Source organism: Streptopelia decaocto (genome assembly GCF_964273445.1).
Source record: "Streptopelia decaocto genome assembly, chromosome: 5".
Lineage (NCBI taxonomy): Eukaryota > Metazoa > Chordata > Aves > Columbiformes > Columbidae > Streptopelia > Streptopelia decaocto.
The window spans coordinates 27,133,769-27,157,629 of NC_138659.1; the positions used below are offsets into that span (position 1 = coordinate 27,133,769).

Consider the following 23,861-nt stretch of genomic DNA (forward strand, 5'->3'; position numbering starts at 1 on the left):
AGTGCAACTGTGCCCTGCTTAAGTGACTCCATCAATTAAACAATTTATTTAATTGGATATAAGTACTCAGTTGCAGGTTTGGTTGATTGGTTGGTCTTTTTCCCTTGTGAAATGGTTGCTGGGAAAACACCATAGAATAACAGCACTACCGCTGTGGCTTCTGAGGAGACTTCATAGGAGTGTCTGATTGCTTGATACGATGGTGAAGCCGACTGCTCTCCCATAAGGAAAGAAATTCCCTTGGAAAATCAGGGGGCTCTTCAACAGAAATCTGATCTGTAGGTTTTAGGAGAAACTGATCAATTTATTTTACATGGACATACTTCAGAATTTGTACTACTATTTATATTCATATGCTAAAATAGTATGAGATAGATATTTGTGAAATTGAGAGGTTTTCTGGAGTGGATGATCTGACCTACAAAATCCTAACTGAAGGCCAGGGTGACTTTATAACAGAATTCTCTTGTAGCAGTCAATAATCCTGAGTTGATATGGTTTTTAGGGGTTTTTTTTCCTTTTTTAATTTAGGTTCAGATTTTTCAGTAGATAGTTGCCCGCTCTTGTGTCTTAAATAAGACACAATTCTGAAACACAGGATGTAGGATTCAATCCTGAATTGAGTAAAAGTGGTTGTGGTTTTAATAATGAATTTAATACCTTTGCATTAAAATCTTTGTTAAATCCTGTCTTGAAGAATATAGATTAGATAATGGGTGGTTTGACTCAAGACGTGTGGAAGTCAGTCCTTTTGAGAGTTGCATAATTTCCTTATGGTATTACTGATTTCCCATGAGTGTTTTACATCCAGTAATAAGTATCAGCTTTTTGGCTGATATAAATTCCTAGCATGTTACTGTTAATGTAATAACATCTGGTACTGCAAAGAGACAAACAGGAGAACTAGAAAAAAATACTATACTATCAAGAAGAAGTTTCTGATTACTCTTTCAGAGAATTATTTTCTAAGCATAGGCAAGAACTTGAACTTAGAGAAAAACATAACATGCAGAAAATTGGACCAGGATCATCATTACAGCTTGTCCAAGATAAAGTTTGCCCCTTCCACTAACTACAGAAGGTGGTTAATGTCCATGTGGCTTTCCTAATAAGAGGGGGAACAAAAATGGCTAGATATGAAATAAGATGAGGTTATCTGAGATTTTGTTCATACTTCATAATAATATACTAATAATACACTGGTAATTTATAGATAGGCATACTTACAATGACAAAAATATACCCCAAAAAAATAGCTAAACAAAGGATTACTGTCACTGTAGTTCTACAGAAGATATATTTTAATCATTTTCCAAACATTTAATGTGTGTGCCTCAAAATAAGAACAGGAGGTTGTAGACTATAGGTTTATTTACTTAGTAGGTATTTTGTTAATGAAAGAATATTAGCATGCCAATGTGCTGTTACACAATTCACTACTTTGCACTTTTAAAATAACTTAGCTTTGTTTGAGACATGTTACTAGGTTAAACTTTAAGTAGCTGACTTATCTTATAGTAAGAGTGAGATTTAAAAAGGAGTGAGCTGCAGTACCACGGTGGCCTAGTATACAAATTCCACAACATTTATAGAGTTGGTATCTTTTTACAAGATAACTTCAAGAACATACAAACAAATGGTCTGAAATTCTGGGGTTCTCTATACATTACAGACCTTCTGTAGATTTTACTGATGTTGAAGTCACGTCATGCTCTTAAATTCCTGATTCTCTGGGCTGGAGAATTAAAGCTGCATGAATCTTCTTCTGTGTCAGTTCTGCTCTCAGTGCTCGTAAATCAGATGCTGCCTGCTTTCTCATCTGCAGAAGAACCAGTAATTTAAGGAATTGCAATTTAAGGAAGTTTTTGGAGTTGATATGCATATGGGTTTTTATAACTAAGATTGAATTTTATATAGGGTGGGTGAATACAGGATACATCTTTCATCTTTAAAAATTTACTTGTCTAATTAAATAGCCTAGTTCTAGCACTACTTTCTTCTGTACTTCACCTTGATGTTTTTAAGAGACAACATTGTTTGTTCCACTCCTTGTTATACCATGGAGGAGGCATAACAAGTACATCCACCCTAGATTACCCAGTGAACAGGGGCATGGGCAACCTCTGTGATGTAGAGGACTCCTATTTCAAGCATTCAGAGCTGAAAACCTATCCAATGTGCAGGCCTGTACCATCATTGTCCTTCCACTGTGGTCGTCTGCTGATCAATGCCTCACCAAGTATGTTCCTTCAATTACCTTTTGAGTGAAATGGGAATTTTATGAAAGACCTTGTGAAGCTTTGTTTACATAGTGCCTTGAAAAATCTAAGTTCCTTGAATAACACACAGGCAAAATGACCTATTAATCTGGTGTTCTGGAGTAATTTGGCTCAAGTGATAGTTACAATGAAAACTAGCACCATAACACTAACAGCATAAAAAGAACTGTTTAGCAAATATTTACATCATCTAAAGTTTAGGAAGACCTGAGTGGCTTTTATACATAGTAGTATTTTGACTCTTTTAATTAAAAGACAAAGTACCTTAATTTCTATTACGAGTTTCATTTTTGTATCATCCAGCTTCCTCCTCAGTTGATCGAGTTCATGTTGCACTGTAGTAATCTGGATGATGTTATAATTCTACATGAAACAAGAACAAGAAAACTTTAAGTGAAGCATTAGTGCATCTCTTCACCAATTAAGTGTTCTTTCACCACTCAGAAACAATCCCCTGAACTCTGTCCAACTCCACTGCTTTCTTCCACTCCTTGATGTCTGTTGGGCTGGCTCTGGTCTGTAAGCAGTTTGCTTGCCAAGAGAAGGCAGCTTCCCTCCTGCTGCCAGCCCTTCAGCTGGAGCCTCTTCCACTCCCTATTGCTTTGGGAGGTTAAGATCCAGATCAAATCTGAGTAACAGAACATTGGTTTGCAATTATCTTTTATGGCAACTCTTCATTTATAACAAAAAGGCATACTTCAAATAGTATTTTTTTTCTCTCATGCTTATCATTCATTGATGAGCTTGCTACACTCAGGGCATGTTTAGTGCAGGTAAACTCCTGGTTATACAGCACATCATTTCAGCAGTAGCTGTGGGTGGGCCTGTCTTTGAATTAACCTGTAAAATGGAAATTCGTGTTTTTGAACTGCAAGTTCTGATATTCAGGTCATCTAAGTCAGCCTTGGTCCCTTGAAGTCAGTAATGCTGAGGGGTGGGTCTGTATGTGGTAATCTCTTGATGTTCCAAGCCTTTAAAAATGCTATTAAAGTGCCAGCTGAAGCAAATGATGGGATAAAGTTGCTTATAGGAGGAGTCATTAAGTGGTATCTGTAGCCTTTCATCTCTGAGCTTCTCCCTGCCCAGGGGTGTAGCTGCCTGCCTAGGAGGGTCCCAGTCCCCGCTCTGACACCACACAGCTGTGTAGCCCTGGCTCAGACCACTGAGAAAGCATGAACAGGACACAGGCGTGCAGGAAAAACCAGGCAGGGCTGTCAGACTAGCTGGGTGCTACTGAGGAACCTCCGTGTCCTTGGGTTGAGCCACCAGTGAGGACAGAGCTGATGGTAGAGGGGAAACCAGCAACAGCAGATTCTGTTCCCCAGACTGATGACTGCCTGGCCAGCACGTAGCTGACAAGGGGTGGAAAGCATTAGCTGCTTAGCCTAATAGCTCATTAAGTCCTACCTACCTTCTGTGTGTGTTAGCCAATTAATAACAGCTGTGCACATGTTGTGCATATCCTTCACATAAGGCCTCCTTGTGTCTAGTCAGAGACCAAAAAAAAAGAAATCTGATATCCCCTCAAAAGGAGCAATAACATATCTATCTGAACATAGCTAGTAATATAATGTAACAGCAACACTATTAATATAAATATCTACAATATAAAAATATTAAGATAGCTCAAATAATACATATTTTTATCTAATATATGCTCTTAGATTGTATGTACACTCTCCTACCTTTCAGATACAAGAAAGGGACATTTATTTTTCCTAGTCCAGCTTCAGATTGATGAACAGACTTGCTTCCATTAATACATTTAGAAAATTAGCAGATACTACTATTGGGAAAGGTGTTTCCCTATTTTCTTTTTAAAAAAATTTTCCTCTCTGAACTTCCCATGATTTGACATCAACAACATAACATGAGACTCAGAGCTGTGCAATAGTTCAGGGGCAACCACCCCAAAAGCCTCAGAGACATTTCTCATCCTTGTGCAATCTGGGATGATAACGATATACAATGAAACAATTAATTCATCATATGGAACGAAAGGGGATTTTGTTACGACAAGGTATTTTACAGACACAAAGCAGAAACAATCAGATGCTTAGGTTCAAGCACTTCTTGAGTCTTTTTTGAGAGGAATGAGCTGAATTCTATACCTCAGGTCGTTGAGGGATATTAGGCTGTTAAAGCTAGTTTACAAGTTATTGGTTGGTGATTAATTTGTTACTTTGTATTTTATACAAAACAAAACAGTCTGTGTGAAAGGAGAGATTAAATAATACAATCACATACCTTGGAGTTTGTCATATTGTTTGGTCTTTTTCGGCTATCTCTGGCTTCCAATTGCAAGAGTAATTTCTGGTGGTAAAGCTCTACATCTTGGCGCAACCTGTTTAAAGCCTCCTCCAGTGAAACTGTAGCTTTCTTAGTTTCAAAGTACTTCTTTTTCCATTCCTCACGAACTACACAGAAAAACAGTAACACTGTTTGGCCTTGTTCACCTTGTCATAGTGAGGTTGTTGAAGAAAGTAGTGACCAACTGATCTCACAAGATTCAGTTGGCCAATGCACACATTAAAATATCACAGTAGGTTTCTTCAAACAAACAAACCCAACCAAACAACCACACAATTAGTGAAAAATAAATTAATTGCAATGACATTCACTATAAATACAACTGAATTTTCAATCACCCGCAACAAAAGGCTCTGTCATGCCATCACAACCTGAAGTCCACAGCTTTACTGTAGCAGAATATTTAGCACTGTAGATTTATGCAAAATTTGAGCTCTGCAGGGCCAGAGATTTTGAACATATTCGTTTTATACAGAAGTCCCAAGATTATGTGAAACAGTTATTTACCTTTATGCTCAACTCTGATTCCTCCTGTGTTGTTAATGTGCTATCAACAGCTGGCAAATAAATCCCTCATATCTGGTGCCGCAGTCTTACAGCCACATACATCCACTAGTCTGCAAAGCATCTTAAATGATTCCTTCTTTCAAGGCATAGTTTAGGAAATCAAGACAACTGCCTCTCAGAAACTTACCAAGAAGAACCCAGCTATTGGAGGACTCTACGGTATGTAATTGAGAGTGGCTGTCAGCACGGCCACCTTAGGAGGATACTACATGTAGACTGGATCACTGTTCCTACAGAATATACCTTTCATACCTTGTGAAGAAACACGTTTGCAAATGCATGTACTTACGGAACACTACAGGTCAGAAAAATAATTCAGAGGTAGGGATGTTTCTTAATGAACCTGCAGAAGCTGTTTCAACCCTTATGAAATAATCTTTACCTAACTGGATAGCATAATTCAAGACAACGCAGGAGCCATTTAAGGCTTATCTCAGCAGAGTAAATTAGCTCGCCTTGCAGCTCCATGCTACTCACTGCTTCAAGCACCCCATTTTTACTTTGTTTTTTTAAAAGAACGTCACCATGTTGCAGAGTGCAGTGTAGCGATGCCCTTAGAGAACAACTGGAAGAACTGGCTTGTCTTCTTTCAAGAAAGCTACAAATAACAGTTGAGACTCCTAGTGATGTGGCTGTATATAAGAACAAAGAATGCTCTCAAAACAAAGTGATTAAACCTCATCTCTGTACAACTGGAACGTGACTTAAGGAAAAGAGTTTAAGTGCAAACTTGAAAACAATTTTACAAAGAAAACTTGGGTGGGATTTCAATGAGATTTAACCTCATTAAAAAATGCAGTTTGTCAGGATTGTCATGACAGGCTTGTAACTTGCAAACTATAAGTTGAATACCATTAGATAGGAGGAACAAAAATATTATGCTGGTAATTTGACTAGAAGCCCTATCAACATAGTGAAAAGCTAAAAACCTCTGTGAGCACCTGCTAAAGGCAGGTTTAGAATATGTCAGCTATGGGTTAACAACTGCTCTCTCTGTAATTAAGCTCGCTGACAAGGAAACAAAAAAATTCACATTGATTTCAGTGTCACTTCTCAATCATTCCAAGTTCCAAAATAAATTAAATGTGTACCGTGGTATCTCCTCAGCTTATTTTGTTCCAGTAGCCCTTTTGCCTTCTTGATCAGTTCTTCTCTATTTTTTTCCATGTGCCTTCTGTCTTTCTTCATTTCTTGCAATTGTTCTAACATCTTGTTTTCTAAAGATATTATGATTATATTTAGGAAGCATCTGGATAGTGTAAATAGGAAGGATCAATCAAGATTTTTTGTAATGCACCCATCATAAATAATGCCAAAAGCTCTGCCAGAACTGGCAATAGAAACTTCTTTTCAAAATGGCTGGTGCATTAGAAAAAAGTGAGAAATCCAGCACACATCCAGGCATTCACACACACACATCCTTTTATATGCCTGGACAATGTATCACTAAAACTATATATTCAAGATAGATATAGATATATATATACACTGCATACATTGAAAACTCTGCCACAGAAAGCCGAAAATACTTCCAAAAGACTGTTACTTACCCAAAATACTTCACAATATAAACTGTAGCAAAATCTTGGCTTGCACTCCAGCTGGTCATAAGCAGGGTATTATCTCAGACTTTCACTTATCTTCTTACCGTCCTCCCCCTCCACCACTGTGGAGGATCCTCAGCAATACCACTAGTGGTTTTCTTTGCTACATTCTCACTGGAGCCAGCAATATTTCATCTGATCTCCTCTTCTCCTTCCATTCCCAAGTCCATAACTGAGTTTTCTAACACTGGGAACCTGTCATGCTCTATGAACAGCCCATGAAATTATAAATGTCTGGAACTTTCCAACCACAAATTAAAATTTGTAACAATACTGTGAATGACTATATGTACAAATTCTTTCATAAAGTATGCCTTCCTTAATGATTCAGTTTGATTAAATGTTCACTTCCCTGCAATTTCTTGGAATCATATACTCACTTGCTGCCTGAATTGAAGGAACTTGAGTTGGATTCACAGAAAGTGACAGAAAAGGTGGGCTGGGAGGTGAAATATATTCTTTTGGACAAATAAGATGATTTTGCTTGTTTTCATCTGCCTACAGAGTGAAAAGACACAGCTATAAGTACATAATCCTGGATAGTCACACTAGACATGCCCTGAGAGTGGCCTGAGTGAATGGGAGGGCAGAACTTGAATTCTGCATACAAACTTTTAAATTCTGTTACCAGTATAAATGATTAGTAAATTACAAACAGCTGGACTTCTGCAAATGAAATCAGAACACTGAACACTTATACTGCAGAGAAAATACAGACAAAAATGTAGACTGTTGCTAATTGTTCTTCTCCGTGTCCATAACCCCACAGGGTGCCAACACTCCCACACAAGACCAGGAATAACGGGACTTAAAACTGCCATCCGGCTCATTGCTTACGAAGTCTGGACTGCCAATTTCTAAGCTAAAATTTATAACAGCAGATTTTCAATTTCATTATTATTTTCAAAAGACTCCAATACAATCGCTTCTGCTCAAGAGCTCACAGGCAACAATTAATAGTGACAGCTATTATGCTGTATGTGAGTGTTGAGCCTTCCTAAATATGTTCTTATTCTAATACTATGACTATATCATACGTATGTTTTAAAGAATATTGTAATTTTTACCTGGAGTTTTGCTTGGCTTGAGATAAGACAATATTTTCCCATAAGAAATATGAAAATATAAAAATGTCACTGATAAAACAAGAAAATGTTACTGCTAAAAAACTCTAAAAGAAATTCAGCTAACATTAATAAGACTGAGATAGGTATTGTTTATGTAGTTCCTGTTAAATTATCAGCAGAGGTATAACCAGATTATTTCATTGTTTAGAAATATAGTTGACTTTTCATTAGCAAATCTGCAGAGTAGCAGTGCATGAATTAACTTTTCTCAGCTACTCTCAAACACACATTTGAGTATTTCATATTTCTAACAGGTTACATGTCTTATAAAATTAGACTGTTTCTAGGTGGAGGACTCTGTTTATCGCTCCAGATTACTAAGAATATGTTACCTTGAAAAACACACCTGATTATCCAGTTTTTCACCAGGATCAGCTATACACTTGCTAGTTCTGTATTGCTGCAAGCTAGAGATAAAACCAAAACAGTGAAATTCATGTAATAATTTTCCCCCCATTTTCTTTCTTTTATTTGAAGTCTATAAAACAAGTTTCTAGCTATGAATTAATTTTATCCATTATTTTAGCAGAATCATTATTTACTAACCTTTGTTGTTTGTATACATATTCTGTGGTTTGATCTTCCATTATATTAAGAATTCCAGCATCCTCTGTTCTGCCTCTTCTTAGTTTGGTATCTTTTTGGTGGTCATTAATTTCCATGTTCATTAGTTCTGTGACAGGATAGTGATGATGAAAATCTATAGATTACACTCACAAAATTCAAGCTGTTTTGACTGTCAATGCCTGGACTTTCCAACCTGTATTGGAAATTCAGTGAATCCACCCAATAAATCTTATCTCTGGGGTTTGGAAATGTTGTGTGAATAACAAACGAAAGAAATACAGAAAAAAAAAAAAAAAGTGCTGTTTGTGTTTTGAAAATTTGTGTCTAATTCTGGTCACTAGTATGAGAAACATTATCACAGATAAGGAAGCCAGTTAATTCACCTTCCCTACATTAATTCTGTATCTAACACCTTCTGCCATTCAGAGACTGAAGATCCCCTACAAATTGGAACCAGCAAGGAAATGGAGAGCAAAATGTTTTGTGCTTAAATGTTAATAAATAAATGTTATCTGCTTTAAAATATATACAATTAATATTCCAAAAGAAAATTGCTGACAGACTTTACCTTTGCCTTTACTACTACAAAATTCTACATCCTTCATCAATCAAAATAAATTTATGGAAAACTTTTCAGTTATATATTTACATATTTATGTTTGTATATTAATTGGTCTCATACTTAATATCAGTTAATATGATAGAGGGACAAAGTTATTTTTTACAGATTATCACTGGAAACTGAAATTAATGAGAAATCGTCCATGGAAGCCTTTTCTAATACACTCTCCAGACACATCTCAAGGAATACAACATCCAAATTTTTGTTTTCTTAACTCAAAGTGCTGGATGTCCATGTCATTCTAATGGAAATCTATAAGGTGCCCATACCTATGAAAAATTGACTATTACCTCATTTAATAATTACTCATTGAAATTTTGCAATAGATTAAAGGTCACTCTTTTTTACATTAACTGTAAAGTTCTAGCCAAATATTAAGACTTGTCTTTCAAAAGTATTTCCCCAAAATCAATTTGTGCTATAATTTTGACGCTAATATAGCAGTAGTCATTCAAAACTCATTTAAATGTGTCAGGCATTTCTTCCTTGGTAATCACTAAAAATTTAGGAATATTAAGAACATTATATAACTGTACAGGGACTTAATGGTCCTCAATATCCATATGACATCCCATTTTAAAGGGAGTAGTAGTTAACAGATCTCTTACAAACAACGTTTTCTATTTTGGCACAGAACTGTTATCTAGTTTCTGTGTGCTTTAAACCTGTCCATACTTTTGTACTGTTTTCACTGTGGTCAACTCAGAGTTCTCTCACTTCTCAGTTTTAGGAATGCCACTGTTCAATAGGATATAAATAAACATTATATGGGAGGGAGGGGAGGAAACACTTCCTCTTCAGTGGTAATGTAGCCATGGAGAAGGTGGCAACAAAAGCTGAAGTACTAAATGCTTTCCCTGATATACTGATAACAAGATTTTTTTTTCATTTAAAATTGCTGCTGAATTATGGGATCATTATCCTCCAATCTTTACAGTGGCTGCTCAGTAATTTTTTTTTCATATAAATAAGATTAGACAAATGTATCAGCTATAGTAAAGCATTTCCCTACATCAGTACACAGTGATAAAAACAGACTCATCCAACGTAAAACTACAGCTCTTTAAAACATATTATTGTTTAAAAAATTCTGATACTGTTCTGATAGCAATATTCCAGTTCAAACTTTAACTACAGATTTCTTTAGACTTAGCTTTAGTCTGCTCATTTCCTAAAATGCATGTTTTAGCAAAAAGATGGCAATGAACAGTTGTACCGTTTTGATATTTAATGTGATTTTGGGGTGTTTGCATATTCTGTCCTTGCTCAGCATTGCGGTTTACATGAAGAGTAAGGGCGGTTCCTTTAGCTTTGTCACTCTGTTTAGGAGCGGGATTCTCTTTCGGATCCTGTCTGAGATGGCTTTGCTGAGAGCTCTGTAACACCATATCACTCTTTCCAGACTCCCAATCTGCGGGATTTGAATTACTTGCTGTGAAGAGAGATCCACTTTGATCTGCATAATAATGGGTGTTAGAAAACAGAAATATTGTTTTATTGTAAATGTTAACCATAATGTTTATTCTTCTCCTCCTTAACTACATTCATGAAACTTACCTTTTTCTCTAAACTCTGTCTGTTTTTCTTGAATCCTGTTGTTATGATCTTGCTCATGTTTTGTGTGCAAAACTGGAACAGGTTCTCTCTCGCCCCATTCTACAGGACTGTGCCCTTCCTGATTTTCTAGCTGAGAACTGCTTTGTATGCTTTCTAAAAACTGTTTGCTTTTTTCAGGTTTTTGTTGGGTTAGACTGGGCAATCTTGATCCATGACCAAACCTATTAGCTTTTGCATTATAGTGATGTCTTTGTTGAGCTGATGATGATAATGGATAAACATCTTCAAAGTATTCCACTCCAGGTAATAAATATAATTCAGGATAAAGTGCCTAAAATATGCAGTATATTCATCAGACAGGACAACAGAGGAAACGTACAATGTAAAAAGTTTCTGAAAATGATACCTTAAAAGCCGTTCAATACATACATAAGGAGGAGCAAATGACTTCAGTTCCAGTTCTGTTTCTTGCTTCGCTTTCACCTTGAAAGATAAAGAATGCAAGCGTAACCAATAAAACACCTTTTTTATCAATATTGTCATATATCACTTAATTTCTGTATTCTATCATCATCTCTGCATACTACATTTTTTCACAATCTTCTGCAATGGCCTCATGGGGAAGAAGGAACATAAACTCCTATTTTACTTTCTGACATGGGACTGAAACTTTATTTTATCTTGTTTTTAAAATCTCGGTCAGACCCGTAGAGTACATTGATTTACTGAATAGGTTTTTTTATCCTTTGCAGCTTCTTTTATGGTTCAAAGGACCTGATCCAACCGTCAGAGCAGAAGAAAGTCTCTGACTTTCTTTACCTAAAGTTGATCCTAGGTGAGTCTGAATAGAAATGTTGAGTCTCACATAATATTCTCTATTCATCTGATGCAATACTGCAAAATATTTAATGTGTGTATATATATAAAAGTCTAAGATAACCAACGTATATTTGAAATATGTGTTCCAACAGGGAAAAAACATCTGAGCCTACATTTAAATAATGAAATTGAACTAATCATGGGATCAAATTCCGTTCTCAGTAACAGCCGGGCAATGCCACTGATTCACTGTTAGAGAGACAGGTGATATGCAAGAAAAGGAAGAGCAAATGAACACATTTTTGGTTTGTGTTTATTTTTCATTTAAAGACCCTTATTTGCAAGTAGGGTACAGTTCTTAGTACTGCTGACATTGCTACTGTTGCAAAACAGAAGACTAGGGGGCAGAATAAAGCCCTCAACAAATATTTGGTCATGGAGATGTAATTCAAAGAGGTTACCATGACCCTAAAAAACAAATAAACCAGTTAGGTTTTTTATTGCTTTACACTTTGTTATCAAGTAAAACATCAAGCAACAGCAAATACTCCAAATTAAAATTATATCTTTAATTTGTTGCTAAAAATCTCCACTTGTATCTACCAATATCTTTAATCCTCTATTAGAGTAAAATATTTTATTAATTTCCTAACATTGTAAAGGAAGCTGGAAAACTTCTCCATTTATCTCAGAACTATCAGTGTGGAAGGAAATACACCATCTTACTCATCATCATTCAGTTAGAAAGACCGGCATTCTTTAAAGACATCTGCACATTTCCAGATTTAGATTGTGTCACAGTCTTTAAGTTACTCTTCATGTTTTGCCACCCGGCTTTTGCATATTACTTAGTATTTATTCTAGTCTTCTGTGTGAGTAATTTTAGTGATAACTCAACTACAAATGAAATAAAGAATGGCACCAAATTTCCAGCTTCTAATTAATTTCCAAATCTGGGAGAAACAGGTGAAATAAGATGTGAAAAAAAGTATTCTGTACTCATGTACATGACTTAAATCTTTGTGTATTACAAGAACAAACTTTCAGTTGGACTGATTTTCAAATTTTTTTAATCTTTAACTACAGGTTGTAAGATATAAATACATAGAGAGTCAATGTGAAGAACAGTTATGATTCAGAGATGTAGGTTTTTAATACATAAATCTCAGGCTGTATTACTGGACTAATTAGGAGAAGCCAATTGTACATCCAGAGAAGTTTTTATTCAGGGACTGATCTTTGAAAGGCTTTTGGGCAGGTCAGAGCAGGAACCATCAGAGGAGCTCTGCCTTACTCAGGTTCCATTGCAAATTCTTCAAGTGCCATATTCCCAACCATGTACTGGCAACAATAACCTTAGGGGGATTTTTTTTTAAATGCAACCAGATTTGTCATATTTAATCTATTGACTTGTCAAAACTAGCATATTTTCACTGGATGGCAACTAATTACATCTAATGTTTAATGGATGTTTCTAATATACCTGCCCAGCTGTGCCTTTGTATTTGGGAAGCAGATGTGCTCTGACAAGCGCTTATGCTCCAGCATGTTTAAGATAACCATTAACAGTTGTCCTAAAGTTATTGCTATTTTCTTGGGATATTATCTAATCTGCGGGAACAAAATGTGTGGTTTACATTATAAAGCACAAAAGCACTAAATAAAAAGAATATTAACTTACCACTGCTAGTTTTTTCCCGATGCATTTCAAAAATTTGAATTTATCCACAATGGCAGCTCCACCCAGGTATTCTCCAAGCTTCTCCCGTAGCACTCTTAACGTGATGTGAGGAGACACCCTAGAATGTTGTTATTCATTAATACATCTGTAAGATCAAATAATGATGGCTAGTTAGTAAGAGGGGGAAGATAATGCTGTATACATGCTTGCGTGGACAAAATGACCAAAAATGGGAACTATGTCCTAGAACTGAACCTAATTACATATAGGCCAGAGAGTCTTAATGCGGTAGAGTCAGAACATTGTATCACGGTATGGTAGGCTGTATTACAAGGGCTGTCATAACATTAACTGGCAATGTTCATATTTTAGGAACCCCATACAAAGGAAGAATATGCAAGTAGCTGAAATTTGAAAATTACTCCTTCAGAATGTTCTTGCTCATCTGCAGATGAATAATAAACATGTTGGAAACTGCAGTCATGCATTTCCATATAGGTGACAAAGTTCCGTAGGTCTGGTCCAGGCACGTAAAACATACCTGTTGAAGCGCTAAGCACTAGAGGAGTCTTCATCACTGCCCACTTTAAGTAGCAGGCACATTCTTTTGACCTTTGTCTTCTCCGACACAAATTTACAGCTGCGAGTGGGCATGTATACATGTAAATATATTTTAAATCAAAACCAAACACTGCAGTGTGAACATTTCCACCACAGGCTAAAGATGAGAGAGCTGATGCAAATACGAATTGCATCATTTAATGTACTACTGGAAGCCATGCAAATGTTAAAGTAATGAGCTTGGTATAAAAATCGCTATAGAATAAAAAGCATCTCATCAGAATAAAACCAAATGTGCAAGAGGCACATAAAAACTCTACAGCACAACATAAGCAATTCTAATTGCTCCTATGCTGCCATCTAAATTAACCATGGAACAAATTCAGGCCTGACACTGTTAATTACCCATGCTGATGAAGTGTTAGTATAATACCTAGTGTGATTTTGGCCCAGGCAGCTATCACTCTTAAGCAATGCACAGACACAGCTTGGGGACAGGACATGCCATTCTCAGTAAACAGTGTAGACAAGAACGTGCCATCCCTTCAGCTTGGACAGGTCTTTAACATTAACCTCTCAGGGTTTGTTTGCACTGGCAAACAGCCCTATATGCCTTCATTTTACACCCTAGGTGTGTAAAAACACCCTGTTTCATCTCATAAAAACAGTACTTCAGTGGGCTACAAAGCTTCTCTTGCATTGCTTCAAACACTCCGGACTTAGAGGACCCTCCTCAAGATCATGAATCTGCTATGGAGCACAGGTGTGCAGCAGAGGAGATCGAAGTCTGCAGTGTGGACACATCCAGGCCACACCACTTGGTCCCTTACATTTAGCTCCTGTTTATTTCTCCAACAGCCATTTTCACCCACACTTGCTGCAGACATTAGCCCTAATGCCATTCATTTCAAATGTATAAAGAAATATGTGAAAGACGGATACATAATTCAATACACATCCTTTCAAGGTCTTAATGTGAGAAAAGAGATGATCTATAATACAAATATCTCTCATTCACTGTCATTTCTTCAAACTGATGTCTCAGAGAAGATACACCCCTTGAATGTTCTTCTGAAACTCAGTAAATGCAAGCTCTTTGAGAAGTCATTCTAACACTGCACATCCTTCACTGATAACGCCCATCCAAACCAGCAAGAAATCTAAATCTAAGGCATTTATGAACAGCAGGGAAAACATCTAAGTAACTACAACATATTGTGGGCAAAAATTATCTAAGTATACTGAACCTGAGATACAGGGCAGAAATTTATCTGAAAATTATTTTCCAGTGCAGCTGCAAGGAACATATAATAACATATTTCTTACTTTCTGCCACTGGCTAGCAGAAAACTAGTCACACCTGAGTCATTTGCTTCAGGGTGTTCCTTTAAAAGTAATGCAAACTAGAGTTCATTGCAGCCATCTCATCTAGAAGTAACAAAAGTATGGCTTCTGTGGTGAGGAATGAGGAATAAATAAAAGATCACAGAGGCTGAGAAATCAAGTTCATGGGAACAAGAAATCAGGGCCATAGACAATTACACACTTAATATTTTCCCCTCATTTCATGATTAATGGAAGTGGCCTGTACTTAGACCCAGGAATCCTTTGTTAAGCTGACTCAGTACTAGGATTGTCAAGCTGACTGGACAGTACTATCAACAATGTCCAAACAAGCATTAGTACCAGCAAGGCTGCTGCTCCCTCTCCAGATTTTAATAAGAGAAGCTTCTTAAAATACATTTTTGTTTTTGAAAACAGTGGTACACATTCCGGGTGCAGTTATTGCTAATGCTAATGTACTGCAGCATTGCATAAAACCCATAGAATAATTAATTAGTAATTATTTAAGACTCAATGCCAAGCAACAAATACCCAGACAGATATAAACCCACTGAAATCAATGAGAATCCTAATTTAAGTTGACGACTTGGAGTTGAGCCTTAGTGAAATAAATTTACACTAGAGAACAGAGGGCAGTGACAGACGTTCAGTCACATGAAATGACTTGAAGGTATACTCCAGCACCTCTACCAGAGACAAGAACAGCAAAGAAAATGGATACATGCAGTTATTTCCTCTGATTTTGAGCAGCCTTTCAATAAAAGAAGCTGTGAAAATGAATACATTCTGCCCTACATGCTCATACCTGACTGCTGTCAATCTTTCCAGCTACGCAGTATCTTGTCTTGAGTAGCCCATACAAGCCTAAAGTTAATTTCATTAAAAACCACACTCCCTGCAGTTTAAGCTAAATTGACAGGTTCTGCACAGGAGCAGACAAGGTGCATGTAAAAGCTCCATTTCAATACACATATTTACATTATTCATTTTTCTACAACTTCTTACCACACTAGATACACACAGATTTTGTAAGTAAAGCGTTTAGGAACATAAAACAAACTTTCAAAGTTACAAAACATTAAAACTGCAACTCTCTATACCAGGTTTGGACCTAGGACTGGGAACTGGGGTATTCTTTCAATAAGTCCTCTAAACAGCAACCTGAGAGCACACATAGCACATGGTGTTGTGCACAACCTTTCAGAAATACTACTGAAGAAGAAAGAAGATATGCTTGTCCTTGTACGGGCTGTAATGCTTCCCCTTGAGAAACACAGCTTAAGCTCTTTCTTTGAACTGAGAGCCCAGATTGTTCCCGGGATGTGACAGGCTTTCCCATCTTCACCAAGCCACTCTGCCTCGAAGCCACACGTTGCCAAAAAGAATTCAAGATTTTGATAACCAAGCTCAAGAAGACAGAAAGAATATAAGACTGTGATTTTACAACATCAATTATTCTGCAGAAATACCAGCATTGCTTTGGAAATGCATTTCAATAGCCCACACCAGGGGTGTCAAACTCATTTTCACTGGGGGCCACATCAGCCTCGCGGTTGCCTTCTAAGGGCCGAATGTAATTTTAGGACTGTATCAACAATGTATCAATGTAGCCATTGCATCAAATTGTATCAATGTATCATTTCTATCAATGTATCAATTGCATCAAATTGTATCAATGATATCAATGTATCAACTGCATCAAATTGTCTCAATGTATCAATTGTATAGATGTATCAATTGCATGAAATTGTATAAATTGTATCAATGTTGATACAGTCCTAAAATTACATTCGGCCCTTGAAAGGCAACCGCGGGGCTGATGTGGCCCCCGCTGAAAATGAGTTTGGCACCCCTGGTCTACACCGAGGGCTGCGATGGAGCGAAGCCTGATACAGTCAGAGCAGATATAATGCTAGACAGGTGCACCACTTACCCTCTGGAAATTATTAGAGAACAAGTCTCTTCCAAGAGATGTAGTTGTGCTCTATAGAGCAACAGCTGGACTAAACGACTGACAACATAAAGAACCTACCACGTACATGAAGCCTAAGTCTATACTCACCTTATAAATCCAGCTGAGATGAATTTGCTACTAAGAGCTATAGGAACTGTATTCAGCTGGAAGTTCCACACTTCTTCCGGGACATAAAAAACATGTAGCTCCACCAACTAAATAAAGAACAGATGATCATAACTGTAGATATATTACAACTTTCTTCCTATACATTTTGTTTTGCTTAGGTGGACTTTCAATTTCTGGAGGCAGGAATGGTTCCTTTGATGTTAGCACACACACTAGAAGAGTGAGGCTCTATCTGACAATGATGACTAGATTGTGAGAACAGTGATGAGCTGAGCAATTTATGATTGAATGCCAGCTGAGAGCATCAAACTAAGCCACATTAGAACAAGCTCAACAATGAAAAGAGAGGACCAGTTGATACTCTAGAGCGTGTCATGGCTACAGGAATACTTCACCTGAAATCCTGCCTTTGTTCATCTCATAAAAAGTGCAAAGCCTTGAAAGCTTGATCCAAACAGCACCACAGCCTGACCTTGCCAGAAAGGAAAAAAATCTATATATATCTGACAGTTGTTGATAATATCAGCTACCTTGGAAGCACAGAAATGCTCCTGGTAATGTATGCAACGAGAATAACTAAGCCTGCCCTGAGCAAGGTTCACTTAGATGGTGTTCAAATCTGTGGTGGTCGTGGGACTGTTAATGTCTGGGTCTTGATATTTTCAGTGAAAATCAGATGGTATTAACAAGGATGGTACTCTTCCGTATAACTAGAAGCCATGCAAATACGCTATATTAAATATTCCTGCAATTGTGAAGTTATTAAATATAAAGGAGAAAATAATACTTTCTATATATATATTATGTTAAAACCTTTTTTTTTTTTTTCCTTTCAGATCACATAGAAATGGTGTAGTGTCACTTATTTTAATATTTTTTATTTTTACTTGTGAAACCTGAAACATCTTTATGGAAAAGTACAAAAACTCTCACCTGTGGTGTTCGAGGTCTCGTTTGACTGAACGACATGTTGTTGCCTGTACTTGATCACATCAAATGCCAGGTGGGCTTTCTAATTTTCTTTTTGATCAAAACTTTCTTTAAGAATGAAGTTCATGATAATCTGCTACAAGAGAAGTTACCCCATTAATATCCTTTATTTTCATTTACTGTTCTTCTTTCCATGTATGAAATGGAAAAGTTGTTTCTGTGCTGAGGCAGAAAGCTTCCAGCTAACTGCAGACAAACAGACTCAGCCACACCTTCTACACAAGTATTACCTAAGTAACTGAGGGAATTGCTAAATCACAGCCCTGAAGCTCTGAGAGATCCGCCCTGGAGCATTTCCTCTTCGCATTTTCTCCCCTTTCATGAATATACTTCAGTTGCATATAATTTTCTACACAATAGTACTGCTTTCCTAAAGACAGACCTAAATCCCCACAAAATGGGTGTATCTCTGGTAAAGGGACGATCATTGTGAACTGCAGCCAAGCCAGCGGCACGGTACATTGCTCTGGCCAAACACAGTATTCCACGAAAACCCGACTGTGCTGGGCAACCATGCCACAAAAATCTTTTCATAAACTATAAACCACAGTTCTGTCCTAACCCTGTTTTTTCTTAGTACTCTCACTTTGAAGGCTCTTCCAGCATCTCAGAGGTTACAAACCTCCTGACGTCCAGCCTGCTGAACGCTCCTGCTGTTCTGCACCCCTGCTGCTGCTCATACACCTGTCCCTGAGCACAAGTGACCGGACCGGTCAGGTCACCTTCAGGTCTCGCCCTGGCTCCGTGCGTGGAACTCAGACTCCTCGTGTCAGTGAGAAGCGCCCACTTAAAAGAGCCCGTGTCCTTACTCGTCTCCGCACAATTACACCGCACTGAGCTCTCACGAATGCCCTGACTAGAACATCCCGTCACTTCTCCACAGTTAGTCGCAACCAAAGACACTGCAGATTACAGCACAAGTTCTTCCCATCGGTCCCCGTGTCCCTCATTTCCATGTTTCCAGGCGGCTTCTCCCTGCCCGGGCACACGGAGCTCCCAGCCGAGCAGCCACACGCAGCCGTGAGAGCCCCGGACACCGCGCTGCCGCCCGGCCCCGCAGCGCCCCCCGCGGCAGCGCTGGCCCCGGCCGCTGCGCAGGCGCCGCCGTGCCGGAGAGTTTGGGACGCGCCGGGAAGTTGTGCTGGGTGTGCCGCCGCCTGCCGTGCCCGCCGCCGCTCCCACCATGTCGGGCTCCTCCAACGTGGCGGCCATGAAGAAGGTGGTGCAGCAGCTGCGCCTGGAGGCCAGCGTGACGCGCGTGAAGGTGAGCAGCGGAGCCGGGACGCGACGGGACGGGACGGGGCGGACGCGCCGCCATTACACCGTCCCGCGGCCGCGCCCCGCGGCGCTGCTCGGAGGCGGCCGGGCCGCCCGGCGGGGCAGGGGCTGGGCCGGGGCAGACAGCCCCGACCTGCCCTGGCCCTACTGGGCGGCGGCGCCCCGCTCCAGGGCTTTAGCCCCAGGGCTCCGTCGGGCCTCCCCAGCCGCGCAGTCGGGTCCCTTCCCGCTGCCGTCGCCTCCCGGGGCTCAGCCCGAGCGGGGCCCGGACTGGCCCGCCGCGCCCTCTCGCTTCCTGCAGCCCGCGGGGACCCCGGGGCTGCTCTCCAGCCGAGCGCTGCTCGGGGATGGACGTGCCCACTCTCCCCTTAATTTCCTTATTCTGGAGATACTTTTCTTCCATTAGCCCGGTGAACAGGGCACCCGAGCCGGGGATACAACAGGTTGCCTTGGCTGGCCTGGCCCTGACACTGAAATGGAGACTTTGCTGCACGACGTGCTGCCGCATTGAACTTGTGCATTTTCGGGGTGAGACTGGGCCCTGCCCAATTAGAGAAACTCTGGGCAAACGGCAAATACAGGATACCACTAAAGGTGCTACTTCCTGAAACTTTTTTTTTTTTAATGAGTTCAGAGTTACAGCAAAGAAAAGCAGGATGGATAATTTTTTCACTGCTTTTAGGTAGGTGCTGCCTACCAAAAAACCCACACGCTATCTCATAGTAAGGATGGCTTTCCAAGGGAAGATAAAATGCCAGTTCAGTTGAATAGAGCATCTTAAACTATAGGCTGTATTTTTAACCAATTCAGGCTAGAACAAGGATCTTCATAACAAAGCCATCTCCAAGATGTTCATCTTTCACCCTTCAGGCTTAGAAGTTTAACATGAAAAATTTACAAATTAATTCTTATTCTAATGTTGCAAAACTTCTTGCATTTAAGAAACAAAAAAATTACAATGAAGTTGTTGTATAAAATCTACATAAGCTGTATTGCAAAGTCATTTAGCAGTATTTATACTTTTTGCTTTAGCTACATCCTCAGGCAAGTGTTCTGTGAATCCTAATGCAAACTTTCACTATTACTAGGTTTCTCAGGCTGCAGCAGACTTGAAGCAATTCTGCCTGCAGAATGCACAACATGATCCTCTCCTGACAGGAGTATCATCAAGTACAAATCCATTCAGACCCCAGAAAGTTTGTTCATTTTTGTAATTATGTGAACTACTTCGGTATCTTTCAGTGGTAAGTTCTTGAGTTACGATTCATAAACTGCTCTGTCAATAACAGATAACAATAGCAGGCTTTAAATGAGACTGTTTGTAGTAAAAGTATTCAGAAGAGACACCTGACTTCTGCAGCTGGTGTTGGTCTAGATCCACATTGTGGGCCCCTCCTGCCCCATTCTGCCAGCAGCTCTGTACTGGACACAAGTAACATAAATATTGGACACATAATATAAATATTATGAGTAGCATTTTGCTGTTGCAGAGCTTCCAACAGTTTCTGTTGCTGCAGCAAAGCAGTAGTGGCGCCAGCTACTACTGAGCTGCTATTTGGACTAACCCGGCTGTACAGTAATTCTGACGTATCTTCCTTCTGTGCAAGGGTATTATTTCCCTTTTCTCACAGAGGATTACTTGCCTGACAGCATACATGGTGAATGCTGTTTGTGGCAGATAAAGCAGACTTTAGTTCTTAAACTTTGGAAGAGCACTTCCAAAGATAGGTTAGTGGTGGTCTCGAAGAAGAGCACTGTTCCCTCTAGGACACACCCTCTAAGCCAAAATTAAATAGTACTTAGTCCAAGAATTGTATAAAGGCCCATACTCCACTTAAATAAGCTACTACATGGGTAGCAGTTTGAATAATTAGGAACAGTTGGATACTCCTTTGGATTTTCATTCCAAAACTTTTATAGGTTCATTAGCACTACTGCTATCACTATGAAGACTACTGATCTGGCATTCCTTGAAAATTCTGGTGGTTAGATTTCAGACTAACCTATTTAGAAAGGTGAGTTTTAGATCCACAGTAGTCTCACCAAGACTCTGAGGGTCCCAATAATTTGATATTTTGCCCACAGTAAATACATTATAATTTTACCATGTCCCTCTTCTCCCTCTTGGATCTGTTGGGACTGAGAGCATGTTATTCAGAAGCACCTGATATGCAGTTAACCATAGTTCACAATCCTTAGAAATCTCATGGTGAGTCTTGACCTTCAAGAATTCTGGTTTTATAGCTGACTTATATCACCTAAAGAATTGTAGTTGGCTAAATTTGAGTTGCATTATTTGGGCAGCTATATAGAAAGTTGACCACAGTCAGAATGAGTTGTTAAAATTGTTCTTTAAAATTGTTTTCCTCTCAAGCAAACAGTAGAAAGCTTCCCAAAAGTTTGTGTGTAAGCAAGGTGGTTCATGCTAGTAAAGACCAGAGCAGTAACAGTATAGAGGTTGATGCTTCACTATTTAACAAACAAAAAGACTTCCCCCATTGTTTTGAGCAGTGAATTACAACAGTGTAACTGAAATGTGCCTTAAGAGTTCTTGTAGCTTTTAAAGTTATCATCTCTATTGTGAATTTTATCAACTATTCTTATTTAAAAGATACTATTCTTGGACACGGACTTGTGTTCACACTACTGTAGCTTCAGCTGTAAGCAGTGATTCAAGGAAGAAATCAGATCATCTGTAAGCATTTTAGACTGATAACCTATGAAAAGTCAAATAAACTGTATGTTAATCGGTGACATATACAGTTCCCCACTGAGCTTTGCCACGGTCTAGTAATTCCTGGGTGTGGACATCAGGGAATAATGTTTCCTTTGTCTCACACACACATGTGCGTACACAGGGCACAAAAGGCTTAGTATTTTCATTCTCAATTACAGCCCTTCCCCCTTTCTGATTTTGGCACAGAGCACTTGTTTCTGCTGATATTACAAGCAAAAGTCGTTAGAATAGCAGTTTTAGTAACGTTACCAATAAAAAACCTTTTTTTTTCCTACTCCGTATCATCTTTTGCAAGCACTTCCTCAAAATAGGCAATTTCTTTAGTTGTAATCCTGGTGTTTTCACGGTGACCCAATAGAGTTTGTGTTTGCACAGTCAGTACTACCTCTGTGAAGTGTCCTTTCCAAATTACACAGACTCCCCCTGCTTTTCAAAGACCGAATAGGTACGAAGTGACCAGGAACAACTTTTTCTGTCCTTCCACTTTGCTGTTTGGCTTCCAGGAGACACTAAGCTTCAGTTCTTTTGTAATAGCTTTGATTATCACCTTATACCCTTGCGGACAGCTTCATGTTGAAAAGTTTATTTTATAAACCAATAGTTTTATAAAACATCTGAGAAAAGGATTTTTTTTTTTCTAAGTAGCTGTCCATGGCATATTCTGAAGGTACATGTTCTTAGATATAGAGTTGCTTTACTTAGCACTGATACTTTTCTAACCACATTTTGGTTTTGTTTTTCAGATCTTTTAGCATCTTTTCCTAGCTGCTGTGTGTAGGGGCAGAGTGCCTCAAGGAGTGGCCTGGTTTGCAGTCTGTACAAAAGCTTAGCTTTGACGTGCCAAATCTAACTGTAGAATTGCTACTGTCGTCGAACCTCTTACCATCTACCTCTCCAAATGAACTGTATCCTAGTTACAACACTTCTGTTTCATAAGGGAATCAGTTTTATATGCCAAGCAAAAAATAAAAGTGTCTTGACTTAGTCTGGTGTTGAAGTTACTGTAATGAGTTGATTAACTTCTGGATATGTCGACACCTCACCCATTACTGCACGACTCTGCAGTAGCTGGACAACGTGTACAGGAGCCTGTCTTTAAATATTCTGTGCTGCTGCAAGTTTGCCTGCATATGAAAAGAAAGTAATTGAAATAAAACTTAGCTTTTTAGCTGCCAGTGAATGTGCAAACTTAAGGCAGAAGAGCATTTTATTTTGCAGGTAATACCAACTTGAGTATAGCTATGAGGGTGAAAAAGCATTTTTAAAATTTTAGTGGGAAAAACCTCACTCAGAGACCTCATACGTTCAACTGAGCAGCATTTTTAGATGAGATAGTTTTATGTACTTCCTCTAAGCTGGCCTTACGAATTCTTTCCCATCAGCATTTATTTCTTTTTATATACAATAACAGTGACTGTTTTGGGTATATACCTCTTTCAAATACAACATTTAAAGAAAAGACACCTGTAAAAGTCAAGCATATTATTTTTGTAATTTCAGCAATGTGGCTATTTTATGCAAGATGTTAATGACATAAAATACCACAGACTTCCTGGATGGCATAGGGCCTCTCAATGTTCTCTAGATAGGAGACTGTTTTTGGAAAACTATCACCATACTGTCAGGGAACAGCATGCTGTAAGTTAGAAAGAGGTTTAAAATGTTTACCTCTTACCTGATTAATAGAAGACCTCTGGGTTTAGCTGCTTAACAGAAAAGCTGTATAACTAGAAAT

At 38.7% G+C, this 23,861-nt stretch overlaps 2 protein-coding genes across 2 annotated transcripts; one reads left to right on the forward strand and one right to left on the reverse strand.

The window, feature by feature from the left end:
- Positions 1–941: 941 nt before the first annotated feature.
- SPATA1 (spermatogenesis associated 1) lies at positions 942–18,090 on the reverse strand (the record flags this gene model as incomplete). The annotated part of the gene is made up of 13 exons (XM_082053585.1): positions 942–1,819; positions 2,544–2,642; positions 4,527–4,696; positions 6,248–6,373; positions 7,141–7,258; positions 8,234–8,294; positions 8,434–8,560; positions 10,293–10,532; positions 10,634–10,964; positions 11,063–11,116; positions 13,134–13,251; positions 17,101–17,207; positions 18,055–18,090. 13 exons carry the CDS (start codon positions 18,088–18,090, stop codon positions 1,715–1,717), a joined length of 1,692 nt encoding a protein of 563 aa, XP_081909711.1. The 3' UTR covers positions 942–1,714.
- Positions 18,091–19,203: 1,113 nt separating this feature from the next.
- GNG5 (G protein subunit gamma 5) lies at positions 19,204–23,123 on the forward strand. Its single transcript, XM_082054649.1, has 3 exons — positions 19,204–19,375; positions 20,478–20,633; positions 22,870–23,123. Exons 1-2 carry the CDS (start codon positions 19,295–19,297, stop codon positions 20,601–20,603), a joined length of 207 nt encoding a protein of 68 aa, XP_081910775.1. The 5' UTR covers positions 19,204–19,294; the 3' UTR covers positions 20,604–20,633; positions 22,870–23,123.
- The last annotated feature ends 738 nt before the right edge of the window (positions 23,124–23,861 follow it).

Bases quoted from the DNA above. Each gene is read 5' to 3' on its own strand.
- GNG5 (XM_082054649.1), top strand. From the start codon at position 19,295: ATGTCGGGCTCCTCCAACGTGGCGGCCATGAAGAAGGTGGTGCAGCAG. The intron at 19,376-20,477 runs GTGAGCAGCGGA...CACTATTACTAG, and splicing joins CCAGCGTGACGCGCGTGAAG to GTTTCTCAGGCTGCAGCAGA.